The sequence below is a fragment of the Camelus dromedarius genome, chromosome 8 (assembly GCF_036321535.1).
Source record: "Camelus dromedarius isolate mCamDro1 chromosome 8, mCamDro1.pat, whole genome shotgun sequence".
Taxonomy (NCBI): Eukaryota; Metazoa; Chordata; class Mammalia; order Artiodactyla; family Camelidae; genus Camelus; species Camelus dromedarius.
This window is the reverse complement of record NC_087443.1, coordinates 56,543,839-56,571,057: the sequence shown is the minus strand read 5'-3', so window position 1 is coordinate 56,571,057 and position 27,219 is coordinate 56,543,839. Positions and strand designations below refer to the sequence as shown.

Here is a 27,219-nt window from a genome sequence, read left to right as displayed (position 1 = left end):
GCACTGGAAAGTCAGTTCTGTCCAAATGGTCTGCCCTCTTCGGTCTCACGTGTCTCTTCTATACATGCTTGTGATCATTTTTCTGTACTTCCGGTTCAATTCTCAGAAACAAGACTCATCATTTAAAGGCTCTTTAGAATCACTCAAACAAAACTACTTCATAAGTGAGGAAGTGGTCTGGTAGAAAGAACATAAACATTGGATTGAGACAAAAGTAGACTGAAATTCTGGTTGTACCTTTCCTAAAGATATAACTATTAACTTTCAATTTCCTCATTTACAAAACTGGAGATTTTACAGGAAATCATTTTTTCCCCTTTTAGGCAAAGATTATATGAATTCACTTATTATAAAGAATAAAAGGGGGAATGATTCTACTATTTAAAACCAACGATTCTTATTTATGGTATGGAATTTAAATGCTGGATAGAGAGAGAATGTCTAAATTAAGAAAATCTAAAAAGTAAACTAAGTTCTAAGATGCCTTCAAACCCAACACTTTGTATTTATGAACTCTAACTGGCCAGCATACTTCTGTACTTAACAATAATTTATTCTTCAACTCAGCATATACTCCTTAAATAATCATACCTTCCTTTATTCTACCTTCCCCCCTTATTTCCTTCCCTCTATAATATATAACATTCCAACATCTGCTGGAAAAATAAGATAAATATGAATAATAATAATTTATTTTCCTTCCCTCAAGTAGGCTGGTATAAAATACATCTTGTCAACACAGAAAAGCCCTTTGGAAGAAGTTTCCCTCTGTATTTTCTCTATAGATAGCCAAAATCTATTAAATTCACTAAGCTCTCTCAGGATTTGGCTGTTATAGATATAGATCAATGCTATGTTTTATTTTTTAAAGATCTATCAGATAGTCTTTTCTCAATCTATAATCCTATTAGTTTGTTGCAATCTCTTACCTTGAATATAGTATGAGTGAATATACGTAAATGTCTATCAAAATTACTCCCCAAAACCCCAGGTTCTATGAATCTATAAATTATCTAAGCATCAAGCAATTCCTAGTAAACATACCTCCTGTAGAAGACGTGGATCCAGGCAGTCACCATCATCATTAAACATAGACTCCCAGCTCTCCTCAGTAGTGGTACTTCCCTCTTCGTGAGAAGTTTCAACTGTTTTTGGTTCCAGGGATGTTTCCATAGATACTGATTCTATATCAGGAAAGGATACACCAAATTCTATATTCTCTGAGTCATCTTCCTCTTCTGTTTTGAACTCTTCAGCAGTTTTTAGTTCACGCAATGCCTCCAATATATCACCAGTACTATCTAGATCACTGCCCAAGGCACCGTCTGAGAGTACTTTTGTCCCATTTAACATACTTTGTTCAGAGTCCAAAAAAGTGTTACAATAACTACCAGCAATCTTCTTTAAAGGTAAGGAGGAAGCACAATCTGACAAGCTCTCTATCGACTTTCCTGTTGACTCTGTGAAACCAGATGAAATACTCTCAGCATAAATATCTGAGCAAGCAGTCAGGTTGCTAGAATCTTCAGTGTCATTTTCACTTTTAACTACATGAAGAGGGGCTGTATCTGCACTCATTTCTAAATAGTTTGAAAAAACACTTGTGTCGCTACAGGCCTCATCAGCTACTCTAACTGCAACTACACAAGGGCTGCCTACAGTTACTTGATCAGATATGGTATGTGTAATGTCCATCATACATACCTTACTGGTAATGTCATCTACACTCTTAGACCCATCATCTGAATATGTTTCATGAGCAAGGACAGCTGTATCAGAAGGTTCATGCTTCACAAATAACTCATCAGCAGTGCTGTCATTCTCCTCATACTCTCTAATCACTGTTGGATCAAAACTGCCATCTGCGCTCCCTGATTTGCTGACTATAGTCATCTGATGAGAAATGTGACCCAGAGTCTCAGGAATGGAATCTATACCTTTCTGACCCAAGATGAAATCTGAATTGTTGCCTCTATCAGCAACATTCTCAGCTTCAAAGTCTATACAAGTTTGATCAGTGATACCATCTGAACTTCCAGGAACAGAATCAGTGGGGATGCCTCCATTGCTGAGCTTCAATATACCACCTGATGTTTGGATGCCATGTGCAATTCCAGAATCAGAGCTTAGTTTTACTGGTGCAGTCATACTCTGAGGTTTCAACACAGTACTAAAAACTCCAGGAAACTGGGATAGTATCTCCACAACCTTAGCATCAGTTCCAATTCTGCTTTCCAAATCTCTGTCTTCAGATGTTTCCCCACTTAGTTCATGCCTACTGAAATCACAGAATTCCATGTTTTGGAATGGTTTGTTTAGAACCTGAGCCTTGCTGATTTCTGAACAAGACTGAGATAAAAGCAACCCCTCATGTCCGGTCACGTCTGTGGTTTCAATCTCCAAACACTCTACCTTCTTTGGTTTAAAATGTCTTTGTAAAGGTACACTGGGTATAATCCCAGGATTTGGAACTCTTTGCTGATGTCCTTGGGATAATACTCCTTTGGATTCTGTGGTTCTCTTAGATGGGCAAACTCCATCTTTATTTCTTTCTTGAAGGCATGTGTCTTTTTTCAATTTTGTTGAAGATTTCTTTCCTTCCCTACGATTGTGCTCCTTTTTATCAGGATTAATACTTAGTCTTTGAGCACCAGGTTTGTCTCTAAAGATCTCCTTTTGGGAGACAGATTCTTTTTGTTCTTTCACCACGGACTTATGTGGACCACAGCTTTTTCCCTCATCACCTGATTTGAGCAGTACTACACCCCTTCGAGCTTTGGGTACATAAAGCGCCATGTCAGGTCTTCTGACTCGAGCTCTGCATCTCTCTGCTTCTTGCTGCATGGCACCACCTCAATCTGCAAGAAAAGAGAGTGATTCAATTACCAAATACTAATTACAGTGTATTGAACCAAGAGATTTTTTAAAGACTAGGTAGAGGGCCTACTAATCCATCTATAAAAACCCTCAAGTTAAAAGAAAGTAAAGCCTGCCATAAAATAATTAATGCAATTAGGTAAGGAGCTAAGGAAAGTAAATTCCAAAATAACTCAAGAGCCCATGAATTTTATCCATATAGCTACTTTCCTCTACCTCCCAAGTCCTCTCTACTTTTTTAACAACTAGCCTTTTCTTCAACTAAAATAAAACCAATTATTAGAAAAGTGACTGCAAGCGATCAGGTACTCATAAAACACAGGAGCTCAGATTTTATATTGAAGAATATATTCAAGGAGGACCTCCAGAAGTACATTTGTTCAACATAAATATATATACATAAATAAGATTTTTTAAAGTAACGTATGAATGGAAGTAACTTGAATGTAGGCTAGAAAATGAGACAACTAGTCAGGGACTGCTTTCTAGAAGACATTACTTGTGAACTACGATTTTTTAGGAAAGAAATAGGTAGTGGGAAAGAGAAAGTCATCATTCTACAAACACTATTTAATCAAGTGACCTACTATAAATTTGTCTTCCTTCTGGTAGCAATAAAATTAGTCTGGGTAGGTTAGGATAGAGGAAGGTGGAAGCCAAGGAATAGGATGAGACAACTTGCTGGTAACTTTCTGACAAGCTCTACGATGGCTGGTCAATGGAATTTAAAAAGGGGAAAAAAGCTAACAAAGATAAAAAACCTTATCTACTGTCTACAAAATACGGGGAAATGTACTAGACAATTTCACACTGAGTTATTCTTTAAATCTTCGGAATAATACTGTGAAGTAGATACTAGTTTGCCCAGGGCAAAGAGAATAAGGAGGTCCTACACATAGCAAAGAAACACCCATATATGCTCAGACGCATCCACTGTTAATATTACACCACACACCTTTCAAATGAAAAAGATAATAAGAGGGAAAGGCTAACAAATTCTGTTCATTCTACTCTCCAGATCTCTAAAATTTCAGCTGACCAGAATACTTCCTCAGTGAAGAAGCTCCACTTTCATGGCATAGGCTATTTTTCTTTTCAGCCCAGGTATATACCATAGCCCTGATCATCAAGTGTCCCCAGTGATGCACTTGTCCCTTTTCTCTTTGGAAGCCTTAATTATTATCGAGCATACCATTCTTCATGGATTTTCTTTCTATCTTTCTATTTGTGGAAGAATATGACTTCACATTTAGCCATGCCAGGATCCTTTAAAAATGCCTACTTTTCAAAGATAGAACTTTAGTAAAGCATATTTCATTGGAGGGGGAGTCACAGACATAGTGTATCTTGATCTCAGTTAGCATCTGACACAATACATCATGATGCACTCTAAGATGGTAAAATATGGCTACTAAGAACTGGTAGGTGGACTTACCAAAAGTAATGATATTGGGTAGAAGTGAATTTAGAGAGGGTTATTTAAAGGAGAACTGTGTCCCCACAGCCCTTTAAAATTCAACATTTTAAACAATAATTTGGATGTAAACAATAAACATTGAGCATTTATCAAATCTGCATCTGACACAAAATTGAAAGGATTAAATACCAAAAATGATGAAATTACAATGTAATTCATTTCTATAATCTGGAATGCTGTGCTGAAAGCAATATGAAGATCAAGAATGAATAAATACAAAGATCCGCTTTGGGTTAAAAAAGACAAACAACATAGATGAAAACATATAATCTGCACACACTCCAAAAAAAAAGATCTAAAGGCTTTTATTTCATCTACAAAGTCAATAAAAGCCAAAAGCTGATGATGTGGATGTTAACAAAGGCAACACAATCTTAGATTACAGAGTCTACAAAATATACCACACAAGGTATGGTTAAAGGAACTAAAGGAACTTGCCCAAAAAGGTCTAAATGGAAACATCCCAGATACCTTTATACCTGAAGGGCTGGTTGCTCTACAGGGTGGGTTACTTCTGTATCTCTCCAGAAGTCAGTTACCAGAACCAACTGGTAGAAACTAAAGGAAAACAAAGTTTAGCTCAATATAAAAAACAACTCTACTTCTAGAGTTCTCCAATGTTCTTATCAGGTAAATGAGCTCTGTCTCTAGAATAATTTAAATACAGTCTAGATGACGGACTGATACACTGGAGAAATGACTTCCATTTGTAATGTAGATTGGTCTGTATTAATTTTAAGTGTTCTTCAAACTCTAATTCTGATTCTGTTTGTCATCCACAATAGACATATATCAAAGGGTTCAAATTTAAAATTATTTTGTGCTACAATGATTTTTAAAACTCAACCTTTCTTTTTTCCTTAGTTAATATCCACATGTTATCATGATGTGATTTCAAAAGCTGAATAACAGTAAAATAAATTTATATTACCATATATTTCCTATCAAAACAGTGAATTCAATTATGTCATGACCAGCACTGTGCTGGTAAATGTTTAGCAACCAGCTTCCCAAGTGTAGTTTGTAGTACTGGTTAGTATTTTTATTTACATCAATGATGTCACCAATGTGAGTAACTTCTTTGCTCAAGTGGATAATCATTTTTGAATGAAAGAATATATCCTATATCCTCAAATATTTTTTAGCTTTTCACAATGTAATAGCGAAAGACATGGCACTTTTTAAAGTCTGCATTAGTGTTTCTCCATCACTTTAAGTCTTAACAATCAGTAAGCAACAAATCAAACCCTGATTTATGGCATTTGCTGATCTCTGTGATGTAAATATTCCTACCGTGGTTAATTTCAAGCTACCAGTGAGTTATCACTGAACAGGATTGAGAAAAGATACACAGTAGTATACTAGTGATACAGTGTTTTAACCATAAAGGACACTATACATAAATAACTTCAAGAGCACAGATCATAGTAAAATGTAGTAAAATAATTAGGAAGTGATGAATTTAAAATATTTATTTTTATAAGTATCATTTATTTAATAATGAGCTATATAATTTAATTTTTAGTAATGGATATGTTTAATAATCAGTTTGCAAAATTCCTAAACTCTTAAGTCAGCTCTTACACTAGTAGGAAATGCTCCAATACACTACAACCCACTGTGACAGTTCTTTCATAACTCATAGGGACACACAAAAGAGGAGCATCCCTATCCTGTGGACTTTCAAGACAATGATAATTTAATTTAAAGCCTTGTGTTCTAATGAATTTCTTTTGCAACTATAGGCACGAAAGGCCTTTAACACTGGAAAAAGGATGCCTATCATAGGCAATTTTTAAAATGTATCTTGGATTAAAAATTTCCCTCCCAGGAGTTACTAATAGCACTTGATATTTTCTTTCTCTTTCAATACAGTTTTAACTTTTTCACAATGTTCTAAGTGCTTTAATCAGTCCAATTTTAAGTAGAAGAGAGATTCAGTTATTTGGGGTATATTTTGCAGCTAATTTATCCTGGAATGGCCATCAGAATGCAATTCTATTCAAAATTACATTTTTCTAATGGGGATAAAAATTCAATTTCCTTTACAACAGTGGGCAGTTAACTGCAAATATACTCCCTTAAAATATTTTAGGCCAAATCATTTTTTTCTATACTAACACTGTGATCATAAATGAGCACCTGTCCAACTGCTTCTACAATTTCAAATTCAAATTTGAGTGAAAATATTAATAACTTCCTTGAAGTATCTCTCTGACCTATCTTCATGAGTGAATGAACAGCACAAAACAAATCAAGCTTTTAGATTTTCATAACAGTGTCAATGCTGTTTGTCTACATTTGGTATCTAAAACATATGGATCCTTGTTCAATCAACAATTCAGCATACTGGCACTTAAGGTACTCACTGGATAATTCAACCATGAATTAATCCAATCCAGTATTTACCAAAGGTTCACGTGAGACATCAGATATAGAGGAACTGCTGAACGGATATGGTAACTACTCATTCTTCTAAAAACAAATTCTCTAAGCTTTATCACTTTGTTAGCTCTTTAATATCATAAACAAACCATACATTTTGTCCTAACTTTTTATTTGGAAATAATTTCAAATTTAAAAGTAATTTACAATCCTTGACCTACATTTAACTACTATGTTAACATTTCACCCCATTTGCTGTATCCTTTGCAATCATGTGTGTGTTCCCTCTCTCCTCTCTTTCTCTCCACACACACAATTCTTTTTCTGAACCTCTTGAGGGCAAATTACAGACATCACGGCCCTTAATCCCTAAATACTTTACAGCATACATCCAGGAAATAGGCATATTCTCTTACATAATTATAACAGTTACCAATGTCAGTAAATTTAACATTGACACTTTTATCAAATCTAACATAAGTATTCCAGATTTGTCAGCTGACCCAGTAATGTACTTCACAACACATTTCCCTCTCCAATACTGGATCTAGTTTAGAAACAGGTCATACATTTGTTTTATCATGACTCTTTAGCCTCCTATATTCTAGAACGTTTCCACAGCCTTTCATTGTCTTTTATAACAATGACATTTTGAAAGACTAACTCTCCCTCCCACCCATTTTTTAACAGAACATTCCTCACTTAAGAGTTAATCTGATGTTTCCTCATGATTGGACTGAGGTGATAAATTTTCAGTAAGAACAGTACATAGGTGGTCATGTGTCCTTCTCAGGGCACATGATTTTTATCTGTCCTTCCATGGTGATCTTAACTTTGATCATCAGGTCAAGGTATTATCTAATTTCTCTGCTGTGTAGTTACTGTGTATTCTCTCCCTTGCAACGACTAAGCAATCTGTGCAGCAACACTTTAAGAGCACACAAATATTCTGCTCCTCATCAAAATTTCCTCCTAGATTGCATCCACTAATGATTCTAATCTGATGCAATCTGTATTATGCTGGCTGCAAAACCTGATGATTTTCCAGCTCTGCAAGTCCTTTCACATTTACTGTCAATCCTTGGCATTTTCAGTCAATCTTTGGCATTTTCTGAGAGCAAAATTAAACTGTGTGATAGCTCACCACAGAAGCTAAGATTCCCTATGTTAAGATTCAATGTTAAAATCTCAGCTTTCATAGTTGGTCGATACAGGAAACATCTACCTGAAAAACACTTTCTAACTTTTGCAAATCAAAGTTGAAAGCAACTATCATCTTATCCAATGTCCCATTTATAAAAAGAAGGGGAAAAAAGCACTTCTCTCAAAGTTATATGGTCCCTGTAATAGACATAGAATAATGAGTCCCTTTCCTCTCTTTTCCAGAAAACATAGAATTAAGTTTAGTGTTCAAACACAATGATTAATTCATCCTAGATATCTGGTAATATTTACTTCACCCTTTTAAAGCCATCTCAAATTCCTTTGGGAAAGAGGCAAGGCACAATCAATTTACATATGTTAATAAACACAAATGTGAAGGCACAGGACAAAAACATTTTTTGAAGAAAATATTTAGACAATGTATTTATTTCATATCTATTTTCCACTTAGATTTGTCTGAACTATGCAGTATTCCTTAGAATAATGAAATGTCTCAAATGAAGTATATCTTGAGGTCTGATCCTGACATTCCCCTTCAAGCACTTTCCAAACACTGTGCAATAGGAAAACATTTATGTAAAGCATATATTAAAGGCCCAGTGTAAATATCCTGAATGCAAGATTCAACAGTTAGATTTTCAATTCAACGTGACAGTCAAAGCACACAAGTACATTGTCACCCCAACCACCAAAAGGACCCATGTCTATATAACAAATGTAGCCCTCCAAATCAATGGAAAAATATGGAACATACAATGTCAGTACAACTGTCTGGCTTGCCAATACTTTACTGAGGGTTTTGCATGTATATTAGAGCAAGATCAGCCTACGATATTCCTTTCTAGTATTGAGAATTACAAAACTGGGTTACCAAAATTACTATAAGACACATTATATAAGCTAAAGATTCATGTTTAAGGCTGGTATACATAAAGATTTATATATAAGATTCCTCAATGTTTGGTTGAAATCATCTGTAGCATTGCCTGGGAATGGCTAATTTTTGGTGAGGGTGTTTTTAAAGTGAGTTTCTTCAATGTTAAAGATCTATTGAAGTTCTTCTTTTCTCTTGAGTCAGTTGGGCAAATATATTTCTCTAGAAAATTTGCCTTTTGATCCAACTTCTTTAATGTATTTGATAAAAGTTGTTCACAGTACTTTCCTGTTATTAAACATCTTGGCTACAGTTGTCATTACGTCTTTCTTCTTTCTTGGTTATTAATATTGTTTATTTCTGCTTGCTTTCTTTTTGAGCTTTATCGGTCCTGCCAGATACCTATGAATCCTTCAAAAGACCAGATTTTGGTTTTATAGATCTTCTCTACTTTTTATTTTTCTGTCTCATTAATTTCTGCTCTCATCTTTTTATTATTATCTTCCTTCAATTTTCTTCAGGATTATTCTATTTTTCTTTGATTAATTTCTTGACTTGATGACTGAATTAGCTATATTCCAAAGTTTTTTGTTGTTGCCATCTTTACTTCTGTATTAAAAATTTTTCAAACCTTTATAAAAAGAGAAAAGATTATAATGAACTCCCCAATATCCATCAGTCAGCTTCAAATCATCCCCCCCCCCACCCCTGCACTGGATTATTTTTAAGCAAGTCTCAAATATATTTCATTTCATCCTTAAATACCTCAGTATATATCTTTAAAAGATTAAGACTTTTTTTTTTTAACAAAATTGTAACACCAATACATACCTTAAAAAAAAAAAAAAGGAAATAATTCCTTATATCATCACATAGCCAGTGCTCAAATTTTGCCAACTGTCTTATATTTTTGTTTTGAACATTGTTTTGTTAAAATCAGGATCCAAAAAAAGATCAGCACACTGCATTGGTCCATTAAGGTGCCTGTCACACTGTTTTTGTTTTTGTTTTCCTATCTCGCCAATCATTTGTTAAAGAGACTGGATTATATGTCCTATAGAATTTCTCACATTCTGGAGTTTGCTGATTGTATTCTCGTAGCTTTAATAAGTTCTTATATATAATCTCTGTACTTCCTAAAAAGTGGTGGTAGTCCTAGAGACTTGATAGAATTGGGGTTTAATTTTTTTATAGCAAGAATATGTCATATATGGTGCTGTGAACTTCCTACCACATCACATTAGAGAGCAATAATGTCTAATTATCTCCTTTTTGTAATGTTACACATTGATCAGTTCAGTTCAGGTATTGTCTATCAGCCTGAACCATCCACTAGAAAGCTCCCTATCAGTCTTTCACCCAATGGTTTTAGTAGCCTTTGATGGCCTTTGATGAATACTGTCAAGATATACTACTTCACCAGGGTTTGCAATGATGACATTCTAATTAAGGCATTCACTGTGCATCTATTAGCTGGAATTCTTTTATAGTGAACTTTCCATCAACTATTCTGTGATTCTGAGGTTCAGTTTATATCAAAAAGATGGATTATTTGATTATTCATTTACCAGTTTCTGAATGAAGTGGTTCTATGACCAACATTCTGTCGTTGCTGATTTTAACAAAACAAAAAAACTTCCTAGATTTTCACTTATTTTGTTTCAATCCATTGCAATAATTATTATTCTTGAAGCTCACACTACTGTTAGCCAATGGCAGTCCCTTCAAGGTCCTTTTCACACAAGCCAAAGATGTCTTTGATAGTTTCCTGCTTTCTAGTATGATAACTTGTCATACTAGAACTTACCCAGAGCTGGAAAATCAGCCACTTTTTTCAAGAAGCCCCAGTTCATTTTAGTGAAAAATAGTATTTTAATATGGGCACTACAAGAATTCACTGCTACTTGGTTGGTCACTGTCTAATCCCTTTCAGATCTCACAAGTTTTTCCTGTAATAAATTCTATTTCCTGCTTTTTTCACCTCTAAGTTATTTAGACGTGTCTGCCAAATGTATACATATTTTTAAATTCATTTTTAAATTGATTTCCAACTTAATTACACTGTGGTTTGAGTGAGATGAACTCTTCAAAATTTGTCGATTTTGTTTTATGGTCTAATAAATGGTCAATTTTAGTAACTCTCTCATCTGTGCCTAAAAACAATGTATAGCAGTTAAATTTTCAGGTTCTGTGTATATATGCATTAAATCAAGTTTATTTTGCTCAAATCATACTACTTACTGTCTGCTTAATTAATCACTGAAAAGTATCAGTAAAATGCCTTCTGTGTTTGTGGATTTCTTGATTTCTCCAATTTTATATATTAATTTTTCAAAGAAATGTTATCAGATACTTATACTTAAGACTGTTCTATCTTCCTGGTAAACTTACTTTTACCATTGTGTGGTGATCCCATTTACTGATGAGTTTTTTTGGGAAGGACCCTAAAATCTATTTTGTCTACAAGTAATATAGCTATAGCAACTTTCATTTGGTTAGGTTATCTTTTCTTATCCTCTTACTTTCAGCCTTTCTGTGTCATTGTGTTTCAAATGTGTCTCTTGCAAACAGTATACAACCAAACTGTGAATTCTTTCCTCATTCTTTCGATGTCAGTCTTTTAACTGTCAAGTTTAGTCCATTCACATTTATTGTGATTATGGATACATCTAGTAGTATTTCTACCTTTTTTATTTTGTGCTTCCTTTCCATTTATCCTACTTTTTGAAATTTTCTTCTTTTCCTGCTTTCTTCCAAGTTGATTTATTTCTTCCTGGTTATTTTCCTACTGCTCAGAAAGAGTTATATTCTATTCCTATTTTTAGCATCTTAACATGAATACTTGTCTAAATATCTAAGTTAATCATTATTTGTATCTGTCTCCTAGACAACTATACAAAGCTTTTATTTCACAATCCCTTCCATACTCTTAGTTTTTGTCTCTTTCATTGTTCTCAAGTGTCTACTAAGTGTTTAAGTTTGCATTTAGTATTATATTTCTACTAGGACAACACTGTGCTTTTGAATGAGTATTTTACTGGTTCTATTTATTCAGGGCAGTATCTTCAGAACTATCTTCTACATTATTACCTTTCTCGTCACATTTGCGTATTCTACATTTTATCCTATCCAATCAGTTTCTTAATTTTAATGACTAAAGTTTTATTATAGAAGTCCTATTTATCCCCCACCCTACCTCTCAAGTCCATGGTCTTATGTTTTTTAATAGTTTTGTTGTTGTTCTTATTTTGTTATCTTCTTTTATCTTTAACCATTTTTAACATTTCTATTTTATTATTTACTGCTTATAATTACAATAGTGGCATTTACTTTTAAATTAATTTTATAATTAGTTTTAATTTTTATTACCATTCATATTAAATATTTATTATTTAACAGTTCTACTTTCTGAAGTTCCTGAGGATTTTATTCTCTTGTGTCGCTGACTTTTGTTAATCTTTTTTTTTTTTTTTTTTTTTTTAAAATTTTGGGTAGTGAGCTCTCAACATCAGTTGGGGCTTTACCAATGGGAATTCCACACAGCCAGACTATACAAGTGTTCCTCATGGAGTGGTTCTGTATGAATGTTAATTTTTAAGTTTGAAGTTTTCTGAACCATGCAGTAAGTATAAATATGAAAACACAAATGCAAATGAGAATGCAACAGCAGCTACACAATCTCAGGAAACTTTCCACCTTCACTAAGAACCCAGGTGGAAACAGATAACCTTCCTTATTTTCTTTCTGTAACTGAGTAATTTTTTTTCCCTAATCTGCCCTTTGAATGAGTGTGTAACACCTTAAGATTTAGGTAGGGCATTAGGAGGTGAACTCAGTTCTGACTCATTTCTCTCAGGTACAATGCCTCTGCTCTTATTTTCCACATGGCTATTAAAGTCTAAGCCTCTTGGTTACCAAGAACATCAACATTAGTAAAACAAAAAATTAACAAAAACTAAAAAGAATCTAAATAGGGGAACTTTCTTAAAATTATGGTCTACCCATACAATGGGTTGATAGCCAAAACATAATACTAAGTGAAAAAAGAAAATTGGAATTCAATCCATTTTTTTTGCACAAAAGTGTGTGTGTGTGTGTGTGTGTGCGTGCGCGTGTATGCACAAGTCTGCAACCAAATATGGGCTGTGGCTCCTAGGTTAGAATCTCAGTCCCACACTTGACTAGCCCTTATCTTAGACAAGTTACTTAACTTTATCGTGGCAAAAGTTGCCACTCTAAGCCTTAGATTACTCAAATTATAAAATGAAGGTGACAAAAGACACATTTCATAGACACACTGAACAGATGAATTAAATGATGCATGGATAGAAACTTGCCAGTCATATTAAAAGTCTCAATAAAAGTCAGTTATTATTTAAATAGGCAGTTTACTTCCTTAAGTTACAAGTTTACACAGAGAATCAAAAGTCCTTATGATACAACAATATTCAAAATGTGCCTTGATCACCTAGAAAATCCATTTCTTCTTGTCACTAACATGTACTGCAACTGTGTACCCTGGCTTTGCCCATCAATCTCTCACAACAATCTATTTTTGTAAACATCTAATAAACACAATGCAGCTCAATTGTAAAGTGAAAATACAAATCCTGAAAAGAATACAGGATTTCATGAAGTCTATGAAAATAATATTGAAGGAAGTACTCATCTTACAGCAAAACCCTTAGAGAATGAAGATCTGGCAGAATCAAACCAGTGAACAAGTGAAGAATGGAAAATCCAACAAGGATGATGACAGAACAGGAACCAAGAAAAAAAATGTCAATGGATTAAGAAAAGTCTCTTGAGAAATTGCTAAAGCTCTCAAGAGTATTGGTAAAATTGAAGCTTTAGTCTTGTCTACTTGATAAATACTAAGAAAATGAAACAAAGTAAAGAACGCTATCAGATTATCACACAATTCTAGCGAAAAAATTATACCAAGAAAGTACTTATATCATTCTTAGTTAATTCTAAGAATTAGCACAACTGTAATTACAACCCAAATTTTATTAAATATGTGGTAAAAATAAACATTTTCATGTTAGAAAATTGTCCCTAACAATTTTTTTCATTAATAACTATGAAACTTTAGTCTCCATTTTAAATAGATCCACTTTAAGACATATTTTCAAAGTACCAATTTTCTCACTTAATAAAAATTTCTCATAAATATATATTCTTAAGGGGAGAAAGGCTATTATCTAAACTGTTAACAGTGGTTACATCTGGGAGAGCAGAAAATAAGAGGGAAAAGAATTAACAATTACTATCTTTTTATACATATACCTCAGTATTTTTTAAATTTGTTACAATAAATGTAGTTATATTTGTAATTAAAAACAAAATCACTAAAATTTAAAGATATGCTATTGCTTTAGTTTAAGAGGCCATTACTGTAAACAGGTGTAGGAGAAAGTAAAGGCAATGAAAACTGACAAACAGAACTTTATTGGGCAAAATTACTACAAGCAGGAAAATGATGAATTGAGAAAAAGGCAACCGCTTTAATGTATTTCACAAGATAATAAAACAGCAGAGAAATCACTTGATGTTGGACAGATATCCTCACAAATGGTGCAGAATGCTGAGTAACCTCTACTTTGTGGCCTAAGAATAATCCAGAACTACGTTGTCCAATATACTAGTCACTAACCACATGTAGCTACTGATCACTTGAAAAGTGGCCAGTCTAAATTAAGATGTGCTGTGTCTGGAAAATATCCCTGAATTTCAAGGACTTGGTATAGAAAATAAAAAGCAGAAGTCTCATTAATATTTTTATATTGATCACATGTTAAGTGATACTATTTTGGATATAATGGGTTAAATAAAACACATTAAAATTAACCTCATTTATTTTTATATTTTTAAAAGTGGCTACTAGTGAATTTAAAATTAAACCCAGTTGTTCAAGCCAGAAACCTTAGTCATTATCTCTGACATGTCAATCAATTACCAAGCTCTGTTTCATTCTACTTCTACACTGCTTCTACTGATTTTTCTAAAATACAAATCAGATTTGGTCATTTCCTTGTTCAAAATTCTTCAGTGGCTCTTTAATCACATACAAACTTTAAAGTATCTTACATAGCTGATTTGGCCCTACATGATCTAGCTCTACTGCCACCCTAAAACTGCCTATCTGCCCAGTCTCATCTCTAGCCACTCCTAATATCAGACTTACAGTCCATCAATTCCAACTTCTGTTGGTATTAGAAACATGCCCAGCTGCCTTCTCACACCTCTGTGATTTAAGACATATTATTTTCTCAGTCAGATGCCTGCCTGACAGTCTCCTATCTGTCCTTCAAATCTCACCTTAAAGGTTACCTCCTCTATAACTTCATCCCTGACTTCCCGATATGGTCTTATCCATAAGTTCCTACTATATATACCTTTAAAATATCTTTATTAAAACCATTATCATACTGTTTTACATTATGTGTTTGCATGTCTAGCTCTCTGCTAAACAGTTAAGTTCCCTCAGTTTAGGGTAGTGTCTTTTTGTCTCATAGCACTACATTTGACTCTAAATAAATATTAAATCATCTCTAGTGAGACTTCTCAATAGGTGAAGCTCTCCCAACCCCCAGTTGAGATATGAGGCCCCATTCATTCCACATTTATTGAATGCCCAGTATGTGCCAAGTCCGTCTTAGGCACTGGGAACACAGCAATGAACCTGAGTTGAGTCAGTGTGTCACATAAATCATCTGAAGAAAACAGAATTCTAGGGGAAAAAAGAAGAGCAAGTGCAAAAGCTGAGGCAAAACAAGCTTGAAATGTTCCAGTAGTAACAAGTGTAGTAGCAGTAGAGTAAAAAGGGGCACAGAAGTCAGCAAGACAGCTAAGGGCCAGAACAAATAGGGACTTGCAGGCCAAGACAAGGTCTCTGAATGTGTTGGGAAATCACTGGAAGGTTTCATCAAGAGAATGACATAATCTGACTTACCTTTGCTAAAGATCATTCTAGTAAAAATGTGAGGAACTGACAATAAGTGGTAAGAATAGGAGGAAAATCTACAAGTTTTAAGTCTAAAAATAGACATGCAGCATGTGTAGGGTAGTAACAGAGGAGGTTACAAGAAATTGTTGGATTAATGATATACTGTGAAGGTATAGCTAACAAAAATGTGGTGGTGTGGTTCCATGGGATATGACAGAAAGAGAGGAGTCATTTTAAGAGTTTTGGTCTGATCAACCTGGCTGATGACAGTTAAATTTACTAAGGTAGGAAAGACTGGGGAAGGAAATAAGAAAAGAGGAATTAAGAGTTGTGACTTGGACATTTTAAATTTGAATGCCTGTTGGACATTGTACAGTGGTTAAAGAAGCAACTGGAAATGTAAGCCTGAAGCTCAGGGGAGGTGTACGAAGCGGAGATAAAAATCTGAAGTCATCACCATAAAGATTCAAGCCAAGGAGCAGGAATACCACTACTTAGGGAGTGACAGAGAAGGCCAGGGGAATTGGGGCCATGGGGGAACTACAACTTTAGAGGTCAAGAAGAGATGTGGCCAAGCAAAGGAGATGGAGGAAGAAAATAGGAAGAAAACAGAAGCATGCTGTATCCCAGAAGCCAAGTGGAGGAAATATTTTTAAAAGGCAAACATAATCATTTGCATTAAATGTTGAAAAGTCAAGTAGTAAGAACTGAAAATTTTCTACTGGATTTGGCAGGATAGAGGTTGTTAGTGACACTGGAATGTTTTCAGTGGAGTTGGGGAGATAAATACCTCACTGGAATGAGGTAAGGAAGAATGATCCAATAGGAAGGGAGAAACTGATGACGCACTAGAGGATGGGGGGGTTAACTGTAAAAAAAAAAAGCATATTTACAATAGTTTTTAAATCCTATAACAAAAAGTTAGCAATTATAAGATTAGAAATTCTATCAATACCTGCTTTGTCATATTAGAAACACAAAGAAAGTATTAAATAGAATATGATATTCTGTTTTTTTTTTTTCTAATGAAGGGGAGGTAATTAGGTAATTTCTGTTTGGAGGAGGTACTAGGGCTTGAATCCAGGACCTCTTGTGTGCTGAGTGTGCTCTCTACCACTTGAGCTATACCCTCCCCCCTAGAATATGATATTCTGAATTGCTCAATTATTCACCTCAGGGCATTTAATGCACCTTCAGCCTCAATATTTTATATATAAATCGAGTTCACATATTCAACATCTTTCTTTAAAGTTATTTCTGCCTTAGCAAAGTTCAGGATTCTTTCAAGCCTATACAAAACCAGTTCTTCAGTCATTTGAATTCAGTCTAAGGAACACAAACAAATAAATTTTGCTTCTTTAGCAACAGCCAAGTATATATATACATAGATTTTGGAGTACTGGGAAATCTTGTGAATGTAGCAGGAAATATTCATTTATAAACTTTTAGAGAATATGCAGTGTTCTGATGACAAAACTAGATTACAAAGTTCTTTTTCTTAGTCACTATAGGCTGAAGTCTCCAAGTAGAAAAAAATGGGATAATAGATGGCTCAAAGGCCTATATTTGAAGGGAAATCTAGTTTTAGGAAAAAATTTAATGAGGTATAAAACTAACTGAAAAAAGGAAGGTTTTTTTTTCCTTAATACAAAAGCATTATACAATAAACCTAAAAAATGAAAAAAAAAATCTGTGTTCTTACCTTACAGAGACAAGCACTATAAACATTTTGCTGTATATGCTTCTAGGTCTTTTTATATTTTTTAAAAAGCTTTGTGAATGAGACTGAGCTGCTATAAGCACAGATTACTGCTATTAAGACATTCTAAGACAGTCTTTTCAAATTTTTTTCTGCACTACAGTTAAAAACATTTCACATCATGACACAGTACATATAGATCCACACACATATATGTGATTCAAAAAAGTTCTATAAAATACCTACTTACCCGTACTATCTGCACTTTTATTTTTTAAAATCTATTCTATTTCTTTTTAATTAAAAAATTATGATTCTTATAATTTAAAGTCAATTTATTCACTAAGTTGCTTTACTTGCTTGACTGAAAAAATGTTCTAAAAAAGCATATTCAATGTTAGAAATTTTCACAGCAGGGATAGCAAATAATCTCTATTTCAAATGATTTGGAATTTTGGTTGTAGAACAAGATAAAAGGATAAGTAAAACATGAGTAAAAAATCAGAAGACTGTAACACCTGACCAAACTCTTTAGCAAAACAATAAAATTAGGAATATACTCAATCTTTCCATACTTTCAAGTTCCTCCCAGTGTCAATCAAGCACATTTCTGCAAATATGAAACTAACAAATGTCCTCCCTCTACAAAAGAGCTTCAGTTAAAAAAAAAAAATGGCAACAAACTTGACCCAAATACAACAAAAAGGCACTTCTGTGTGATATAATGTAACATGAAAAATAATACTTGGACAGCAGAGAAATGGTTTCATATTTTAAAAACTATAAAATCTGCTAATGAACCACAACTGATTCTGCTGTAGTTTTCTTAATGCATCCTTCCGTAAATGCACTCGCAATAGTTAATACAATGACATATTTCACACCTGAAAATACAACATAATTTCTACATCCACTTGGAGGTTTATTCTTACTTCTATTCAAACCAGGTTTACAAAATATACACTGTAATTTAAATTAAGAGAATAAAGACAATAATTTGTGACATTAGTATCTATAGTCAAAGAGAGTAAGCCTTCTCTTTAACATTCCTGGACTGAAGAGAGAAAAGGTTTTAAACTAGGTAGACTTTCATTTAGAGGCCCTTACTCAAAGGTTTGTATGCAGGAAACAGATTCATTAAAGATAAGACACCTGCACCCCAATGTTCATAGTAGCACTATTACAATAGCCAAGACATGGAAACAGCCTAAATGTCCATCAGCAGATGACTGGATAAGGAAGATGTGGTATATTTATACAATGGAATACTATTCAAACCGCTAAGCTGGCCATGTATTAAGTGACACATTGTGAAAGGCTGCTCTCACCCCACACACAACACAACTATATTACAACCTCAGTTTAACTAGTTTTAGGCAAAGTACATGATTTTTATTGTTTGTCTCTTCACCACTGGTCACTTCTTGCCACTCTAAGCATTTTTATTTCTTTGCATCTAATGGGTACTATAAATTCCAGTGTGTGCAAATTTATACAAAATAAGAATAAAAAGGGCTTCTAAGTAAGGATCTGAGATGCTTCTTATTTGAGCAAAGCATATGAACTTTAATATTTGAACTTTATGATACTATTTTGGCCACTTACCAGATCTTATGATGCTTACTTGATGACATTCAAAATAGTAACACCTTCATTCAAGCCTTCCAACAATGCTACAAAGTGGGATCATTGCCAGTCTAATTCTAGATGAGAAAATGAGGTACGGGGTGTTAAATAGTATGTTGAAGGCCAAAGATCCAGAATATGCCTGATTCTAATCTAATTAATAATTTAACTCCACTGTTTGTGCTCATAACTGCCTTATGGCAATATGAATATACCAGTGTTTAATGCTCTCTGTGTTAACATATTTGACAATCCTCTAGGAAAGACAAATATTAGGAATAACTTCATCAATCAGCTGATGTTTTGGAGGTGAGAAGTCCTAACTACACTCTGTTCTCTTCAAAAGCTTCTCCAAAAGACATAGTTGAGCCATGGAAGGAGTGAAAAGACAGAGGAACACTAGTGGGTCAACAAAACCGATCAAGAAGTTTTCAGGGATCTAGCCTTGTCTAGGATTACACTATGCCTGTTCTATAATGAATCCAAACCGAAGACTCTCCATTGCCATTAGAAGACCTACTTGCCAAGGACAGTTTAGGACTATTCCTTCTGAGATGTAGCCTTAAATGATCTCTGAATGCCTGCTGCATGTTATAGATTTCAAAATATATATATATATATATATATAATATGTGTGTGTGTGTGTGTGTGTGTGTGTGTGTATATATTCTTTGAGTAAAAGTGAATTAGGTATTTTCCACTCCCTGCTGCCATACCAAACTGTTAGCTTGTCTTTCAATTATACCTTGAGCTCCTTGAAAGCAAGAAATGCCTTATCATTGTTACATCCTAATGCCCAGCACCACTCCTGGCATATGGATGGCAATCAATAAATATTTGGTAAAAAATGAGGATTAAAAGTAAATGTTCCTGTTTGGTGCAGCCACTGTGGAAAACAGTATGGAGATTCCTCAAAAGACTACGAATAGACTTACCATATGATTCAGGAATCCCACTCCTGGGCATATATCCAGAAGGAACCCTACTTCAGAAAGACACCTGCACCCCAATGTTCATAGCAGCACTATTTACAATAAATAGCCAAGACATGGAAACAGCCTAAATGTCCATCGACAGATGACTGGATAAAGAAGATGTGGTATATTTATACAATGGAATACTATATTTATACAATGGAATACTATTCAGCCATAAAAAATGAAAACGCCATTTGCGGCAACATGGATGTTCCTGGAGACTGTCATTCTAAGTGAAGTAAGCCAAAAAGAGAAAGAAAAATACCACATGAGATCGCTCATATGTGGAATCTAAAAAAAAAAAGAACATAAATACAAAACAGAAACAGACTCACAGACATAGAATACAAACTTGTGGCTGCCAAGGGGGTGGGGAGTGGGAAGGGATAGACTGGGATTTCAAAATCTGTAGATACTGACAGGCATATGCAGCATAGATAAACAAGATTATATTGTATAACACAGGGAAATATATACAAGGTCTTGTGGTAGCTCACAGCAAAAAAAGAATGTGACAATGAATGTATGTATGTTCATGTATAACTGAAAAATTGTGCTCTACACTGGAATTTGACACAACATTGTAAAATGACTATAGCTCAATAAAAAAACGTTAAAAAAAGTTCCTAACATGAAGTAATATCAATACGTGTATTTCTTCTTAACTATAGATGAACGGTATGTGCATTCTTCATAAGAATTATGAATTATTTAACACTATGGGTTTTTTTAATGAGTTTTTAATTTAAATTGAAGTATAGTTGATGTACAGTATTATATGTCACAGGTATACAATATAATGAATCACAATTTTTAAAGGTTATACTCCATTTGTAGTTATTATAAAATATTGGCTATATTCCCCATGATGTATAATACATCTTTGTAGCTTATTTTATACCTGACAGTTTGTACCTCTTAATCCTCCACCTCCATCTCGCTCCTCCCCCCTCCCCACTCCCCTCTGGTAACCACTAGTTCCTTCTCTACATCTGTGAGTCTGTTTCTTTTCTATTATATTCACCAGTTTTTGTATTTTTTTTAGATTCCACGTGTTTAAGTGATATCTTACAGTATTTGTCTTTCTCTGTCTTATTTCACTTAGCATAATGCCCTCCAAGTCCAACCATGCTGTACACCAGAAACTAATACAACATTTTAAATCAACTGTACTTCAATTAAAAAGCAAACAAACAACACATTTAAAATATGGGCAGAGGAACTGAATAGACATCTCTCCAAAAAAGGAAATACAGATGGCCAGCAGGAACATGAAAATTTGCTCAACATTGCCAGCATCAGAGAAGCGCAAATCAAAATCACAAAGAGATATCATGTCACACCTGCCAGCATGGACACAAATAACAAATGTTGGCAAGGATATGGAGAAAAGGGAACCCCTGTCCACCGTTGGTGGGAATGCAAACTGGTGCAGCCACCATGGAAAACAATATGGAAGTTTCTCAAAAACCCAGAAACAGAACCACTGTATGACCCAGCAATTCTACCCCTGGGCATATATCCGAGAAAAACAAAAACATTAATTCAAAAAGATACACACACCCTACTATTAACAGTAGCATTATTTATAGTTGCCAAGATATGGAAGCATCCCAAGTGCACATCAACAGATGAAAGGACAAAGATGATATAGTGCATTCATGCAATATAACACAACTCACCCACAAAAAAAGGATATTTTGCCATTTGTGGCCCTTCATCCCCCCCACTTTTTTTTTTTTTTTGCATTTCAAAAACCAGAATTTTATAACCGGCATAAACATTTCCATTGCATAAAAAACAACAAAATACCTAGAAATAAACTTAACTAAGGAGGTTACCTATACTCCGAAAACTGTAAAACATTGATGAAGGAAATTGAAGATGATACAAAGAAAGGGAAAGGTATCTTGTGCTCTAGGATTGGAAGAATCAACACTACCAAAATGGCCATACTACCCAAAACAATCTAGGACCCAATATAACCCTTGTCAAAATATTCATGACATTTTTCACAGAACTCGAACAAATAATTCTAAAACTTATATGGAACCATAAAGGACCCCGAATTGCCAAAGCAATCTTCTGTAGGTCTTTTTTTCTCTTTCTTCTTTTTGTTCTCTTTTCTTGTGGTTTGATGACTAGAGAAGGTCCTTTAACATTTGTTGTAAAGTTGGTTTGGTGGTGCTGAATTCTATTAGCTTTTGTTTATCTGTGAAGTTTCTGATATCTCCATCAAATCTGAAAGAGAGCCTTGTTGGATAGAGCATTCTTGGTTGTAAGCTTTTCCCTTTCATCACTATAAGTATATCGTGCCACTCCCTTCTGACTTGTAGAGTTTCTGCTGAAAAATCAACTAATAACCTTATGGGAGTTCCCTTGTATGTTATTGTTGCTTTTCTCTTGCTGATTTTAATATTTTCCCCTTATCCTTAATTTTTGACAATTTGATTACTATGTGCCCTGGTGTGCTCCTCTTTGGGTTGATCCTGTGTGGAACTCTCTGTGCTTCCTGGACTTGGGTGACTGTTTCCTTTCCCAAGTTATGGAAGTTTTTGGTTATTATCTCTTCAAAATTTTTCTCAGGTCCTTTCTCTCTCTCTTCTCTTTCTGGGACCCTTATAATGCAAATATTAGTATGCTTCATGTTGTCCCAGAGTTCTCCTAAACTATCTTCATTTCTTTTCATTCTTTTTTCTTTTTTCCATTCTGCAGTAGTGATTTCCACTAATCTGTTCTAGCTCACTGATTCGTTTTTCTGCCTCATTTAGTCTATTCTTGGTTCCTTCTAGTGTGTTATTCATTTCTGTTCTTCAACTCTGTTTGGGTAGTCTTTATATTTCCCAATTCTTTGCTAAAAACTTTGCTCTGTGCATCTATACTCCTCTTGAGTTCTCTGAACATCTTCGCCATCATTACTCTAAACTCTTTCTTGGATAAATTGCCTATCTCCTCATCAATTATTTCTTCTGGGATTTTATCTTGTGCCTTGGCCTGGAAGATAATCCTCTGACACCTCATACTGTCTATTTGTATTTTTAGGTTGGTTAGTTACATTTCTCGACCTTGGAGAGGTGGTCCTCTGTGGGAGACTCAGTATATCCTCTCTTGTCACCCAAGGGCCAGGGTCCAGCTAGTCCCAGTGCAGACTATGGCATGTGTTTGTGGATTCCTTCCACAGGCTTTGGGATTGTTGTTTTCTTATTTCTGGTTTCTTCCCCTTAGTGGATGAGACTGGACTAGAGGTTTATATAGGTTTCCTGGTAGAAGGAGTCAGTGCCTGCCCACTGCTGGATGAAGCTTGGTCCTGGACTTCTGGTGGGTAGGGCTGTGTGGCTCAGGAAGTCTGCTGATGGGTGGGGCTGTGTTCCCAATCAGTATGCTGTTTGGTCTGAGGCTTCCCAGCCCTTAAGCCTATAGGCTGTTGGGTGGGGCTAGGTCTTAGCACTAATGATCCAATCAAGATGTCAGCCTCCAGGAAAGCTTATGTAGATGAACACTCCAAGAGTGTCTGCCACCAGCTTTTCTGTCCCCTGAATGAGCCAAGCCATGCCCTACCTCCCCAGGAGACCCTCCAAAACCAGCAGGCAGGTCTGGCCCAGGTTCCTATGAAATCACTGCCTCTGCCTCTGGACCTGGCACACTCTTATGCTTCCTAAGAGAATGAGGTCTCTGTTTACCCTAGTCCCATGGGGCTCCTGAGTTAAGCCCCACTGTCCTTCAAAATCAGATGTTCTGAGGCCTCCTCCTCTTCCCAATGCCAGAACTCTGGGCTGGTGAGCCTGCCATGGGGCTCATAATAAATGATGGAGATAATTACAAATTTATATGTGTCAACATCAAAAAGATAATTTATATCCATACCTCATGCCATATACAGTAACTAGCTCAAAATGAATCAAAGACCTAAATATAAAACCTAAAACTATAACACTATTAGAAGAAAACACAGGAGAAAATCTTTGTGACTTTGGGTTGGGTAAAGATTTCTTAAATACAATAGGATAAGCATGATCCATTAACATCAAAAAAATTAATCAGTATGCATGATTCAAAACATTAAAAAATTAATCAATAAACTGGACTTCAGGAAAAGTAAGACCTTCTGCTCTTCAAAGACACTGTTAAAAGTGAATGAAAAGGCAAACCATAGACCGGGAGAAAATATTTGCAAACTGTGTATATGATAAAGAACTTTTACCCAGAATACATACTGAACTCTCAAAACCCAGTATCTGAAAACAAACAACAATTCGAACAATACTTCACCAAAGAAGATACAAAGACCAAAAACTGCTCAACATCATTCATCAGTAGGGAAATACAATTCCATGTATATGATATTCTAGAAAACACAACATTTTAAGGACAGAAAATATATCAGTAGCACAGGTTCAGATAAGGGGTTGACTACAAAAAGGACACAGAGGAATTTTTTGGATTGATGGAACTGTTTTGTATCTTAACTGTATGGGACTTAGATGACTGTATGCTTTTGTCAAAATTCACAGAATGTCCTCTAAGAAAGGTGAATTTTACTTTATGTAAATGCCTTAATTTTTCAAACAAAAATATCATATTCCCTAGAAATTCCTACCAAAATATAGCTGACCACACCAACTCTTAAATTTCTGATTCCTGGCTTTAAAATACACCCATTTTTTATAGTGAGTAATTAGAGCAGTCTCAATGAAGTTATATTAGCATGACTAAAGATCAATTTCTCTCTTAAAACTTGAGGCTATAGTCTTTCTTAATTTAATTCTGCAGTTATTACTTAAAATCTCTACTGTCTTACTCACCTTTGCATGAGTAAAGATTATAAAACTTGAATCTCCTTTGACTGTCAGCTCTACAATTTACTCCAATATAACCAAACCACACACTTTTTTGTATTGTATTAAGGAGATATATAAATCTGGATAGTCTGATTCTGGAAAACCTTAGAAAAGCCACTGAAAGTATTCTATGATACCCTGGCAATTCCAATTGGGCACATAAATATATAATAATTTTTTCTAAGTGGGGAGGGTATGGCTCAGTGGTAGAGTACATGCCTAGCATGCACAAGGTCCTGGGTTTAATCCCCAGTACCGCCATTAAAATAAATAAATAAGCCTAACTACCTCTCCCACCCAAGTCTATAAATAATAAAGGTAATATTCATTAAAAAATAATTTTTTCTGAGACACTTGTTTTATCATAATTCCTTGCTCAAAAACTTAAGTGACTCATGAGAGTCACTAAACTTACCTGGCATTCAAGGTTCTCCATGATTTGGTGTCTATCTACTGTTCCAGTCATATTTCTATCACTCATAGACACAAATCCTCCATTCTGTACCATATGGCCTCATGGTCTGTTCATTCCAAATTCTGAAATGACATCCTTGAATTACCTCAGTTTAAACACTCCTAGTTGCTATTCATTCAAAAGGCTTATCATATCTTTAACTATTTGAAGACACGCTGATTTCACCCTTCTGTGAATTCATGTACACTCATTACCTATGGTATTCATTTGTCATTATAAACCTTGCACTCCTGTTTAAATGTTTTACTTATGAATGTCATCTCATACTTTATAGTATAGTTTCTCGAGGGCAGATGTTTCTCAAACACTTCTTGCATCCTCAGGAATACAAAAGATACTCAATAAATACTTAGAGAAAAAAAATTTATGTGGAAGTTAATTTTAAATTAATTTAAAATCACTTTAAATTTCAAATTAATTTTAAGTCAATTAAAATACATACAGAACTTTCTGGAAAAGCTTATTTTATAGCTTGAGAAACTAAAGCTAAGGGCACTAGACTTTCCTCCCTGAGATCCACTGCTATATCACATTCATCTTCACAGAAACGGAACCCTGGAGTTCTATCCCAATCCTCCCAAGATTATATTAGTGCCTTGAAATGTTCTCTAATTTCTCTTTCTCATATTTCTTCAGATTCTCCCTGAAAAGACTACAAATACCAAAAAGACAAAACTGTGCTTTCTACTCTCTTTAAAGCTCACAGAGCAATTATCACAGTGTTCAGTACACGCACAATAGATAGGCAATATTTCTATCAGATTTTTTTAACGTAACAGAAAGGCAGCTTATATATACTTCTCTGCCCCATGTAAAAACATAATACTTTTTTACTCTTCCTACTGGGAAGATTTATTTTTCATCATCTTTGGCACAAATTCTAGAATGCTATCTGCCAGGTCCCATGCCCCAATAAATATGCATCCACAAGCAATTATAGAGATAGATAGCTTATGGGGAGGGGGCACTCTTTGGTCAAGTCCCAGTGCTGGCCTGTGGTTAAGGGGAAGGGTAAGTGGGGGTGGGGGTAGGGCTGTGATAAATCACTGCCCACTCTGCTTAGGGGTATTTATCACAGCCCGCTGTCAGGTAAATCACTGGAAAAACACCTCTTCAGTAATTAATGTGAAGTGACGGATGGACAGCCCCTGGGCCCATTAATCAGGAACATCAGCAGTCTACTGAGATTATGAACGTCAGGATGCATAAACTGCCAGTGGATCAATAGGCCCAGGAATTCATCCAAGGCTCTCATTTCCGAGACATCTCCGGTACATTAGGCTCCCTCGACCCCTCCCCCAATCTAAAATGAAAAGCAAGGCTGCAGAACAAAGAACAGGAGCTGAGGTCTAAAGTGACCACTGCAAGAAAACAGTCAAGGAACCCCGCCATGGCGAGGAAAGGTACCAGGATGGCAACATAAGCACAGAGTTATACTGACCGAGAGGCTCTTAGATGGTTCAATGCTCTGGAAAAGCAAGGGAACCAGGAAGATAACTGTTAACATTCAACACTCAGAGTCTGATTATCTTTTTTAGGGGTAATCTAGCTTCTTGCTTCTAATCTTTCACCCATTTTCCTGTCCACACTTTCTTTCCTTTCATATTGGCACCATTAATATAGAGTAGAGAGAAATAAGCAATTTCTGCTACCTAACAACCTAGGTAAAAATTTCTATTTAAAAGGAAAAAAGAATTTGTATAAAATAAAATCATTGAATTACCTTTAAATTTAATTTAGCCTCATCCTTCACAATCATGACAAACTGGGAATTGCCAGCAGTACCACAGTGTTTACAATTGAGAAAAAGGTGGTCTTCCAGAGTTATTAGCATTTATAAAGCATTTTGCCAATATAAGATAAAGTTAAAGGCTAAAC

At 35.0% G+C, this 27,219-nt stretch overlaps 1 protein-coding gene across 4 annotated transcripts in view; it reads right to left on the bottom strand.

The window, feature by feature from the left end:
- The window catches only part of R3HCC1L (R3H domain and coiled-coil containing 1 like), an 80,039-nt gene that overhangs the window by 22,765 nt on the left and 30,055 nt on the right, over positions 1–27,219 (bottom strand). For 3 of the 4 annotated variants that reach the window (XM_064488318.1, XM_031461556.2, XM_010974404.3), the window contains one exon: positions 1,045–2,858. In XM_064488318.1, coding sequence (XP_064344388.1) covers positions 1,045–2,844 — 1,800 coding nt within the window. In that variant the 5' untranslated portion in view covers positions 2,845–2,858. Of the gene's footprint in view, positions 1–1,044; positions 2,859–25,281; positions 25,404–27,219 lie in introns of all 4 variants that reach the window. The other variant, XM_010974403.3, reaches the window with a different exon arrangement.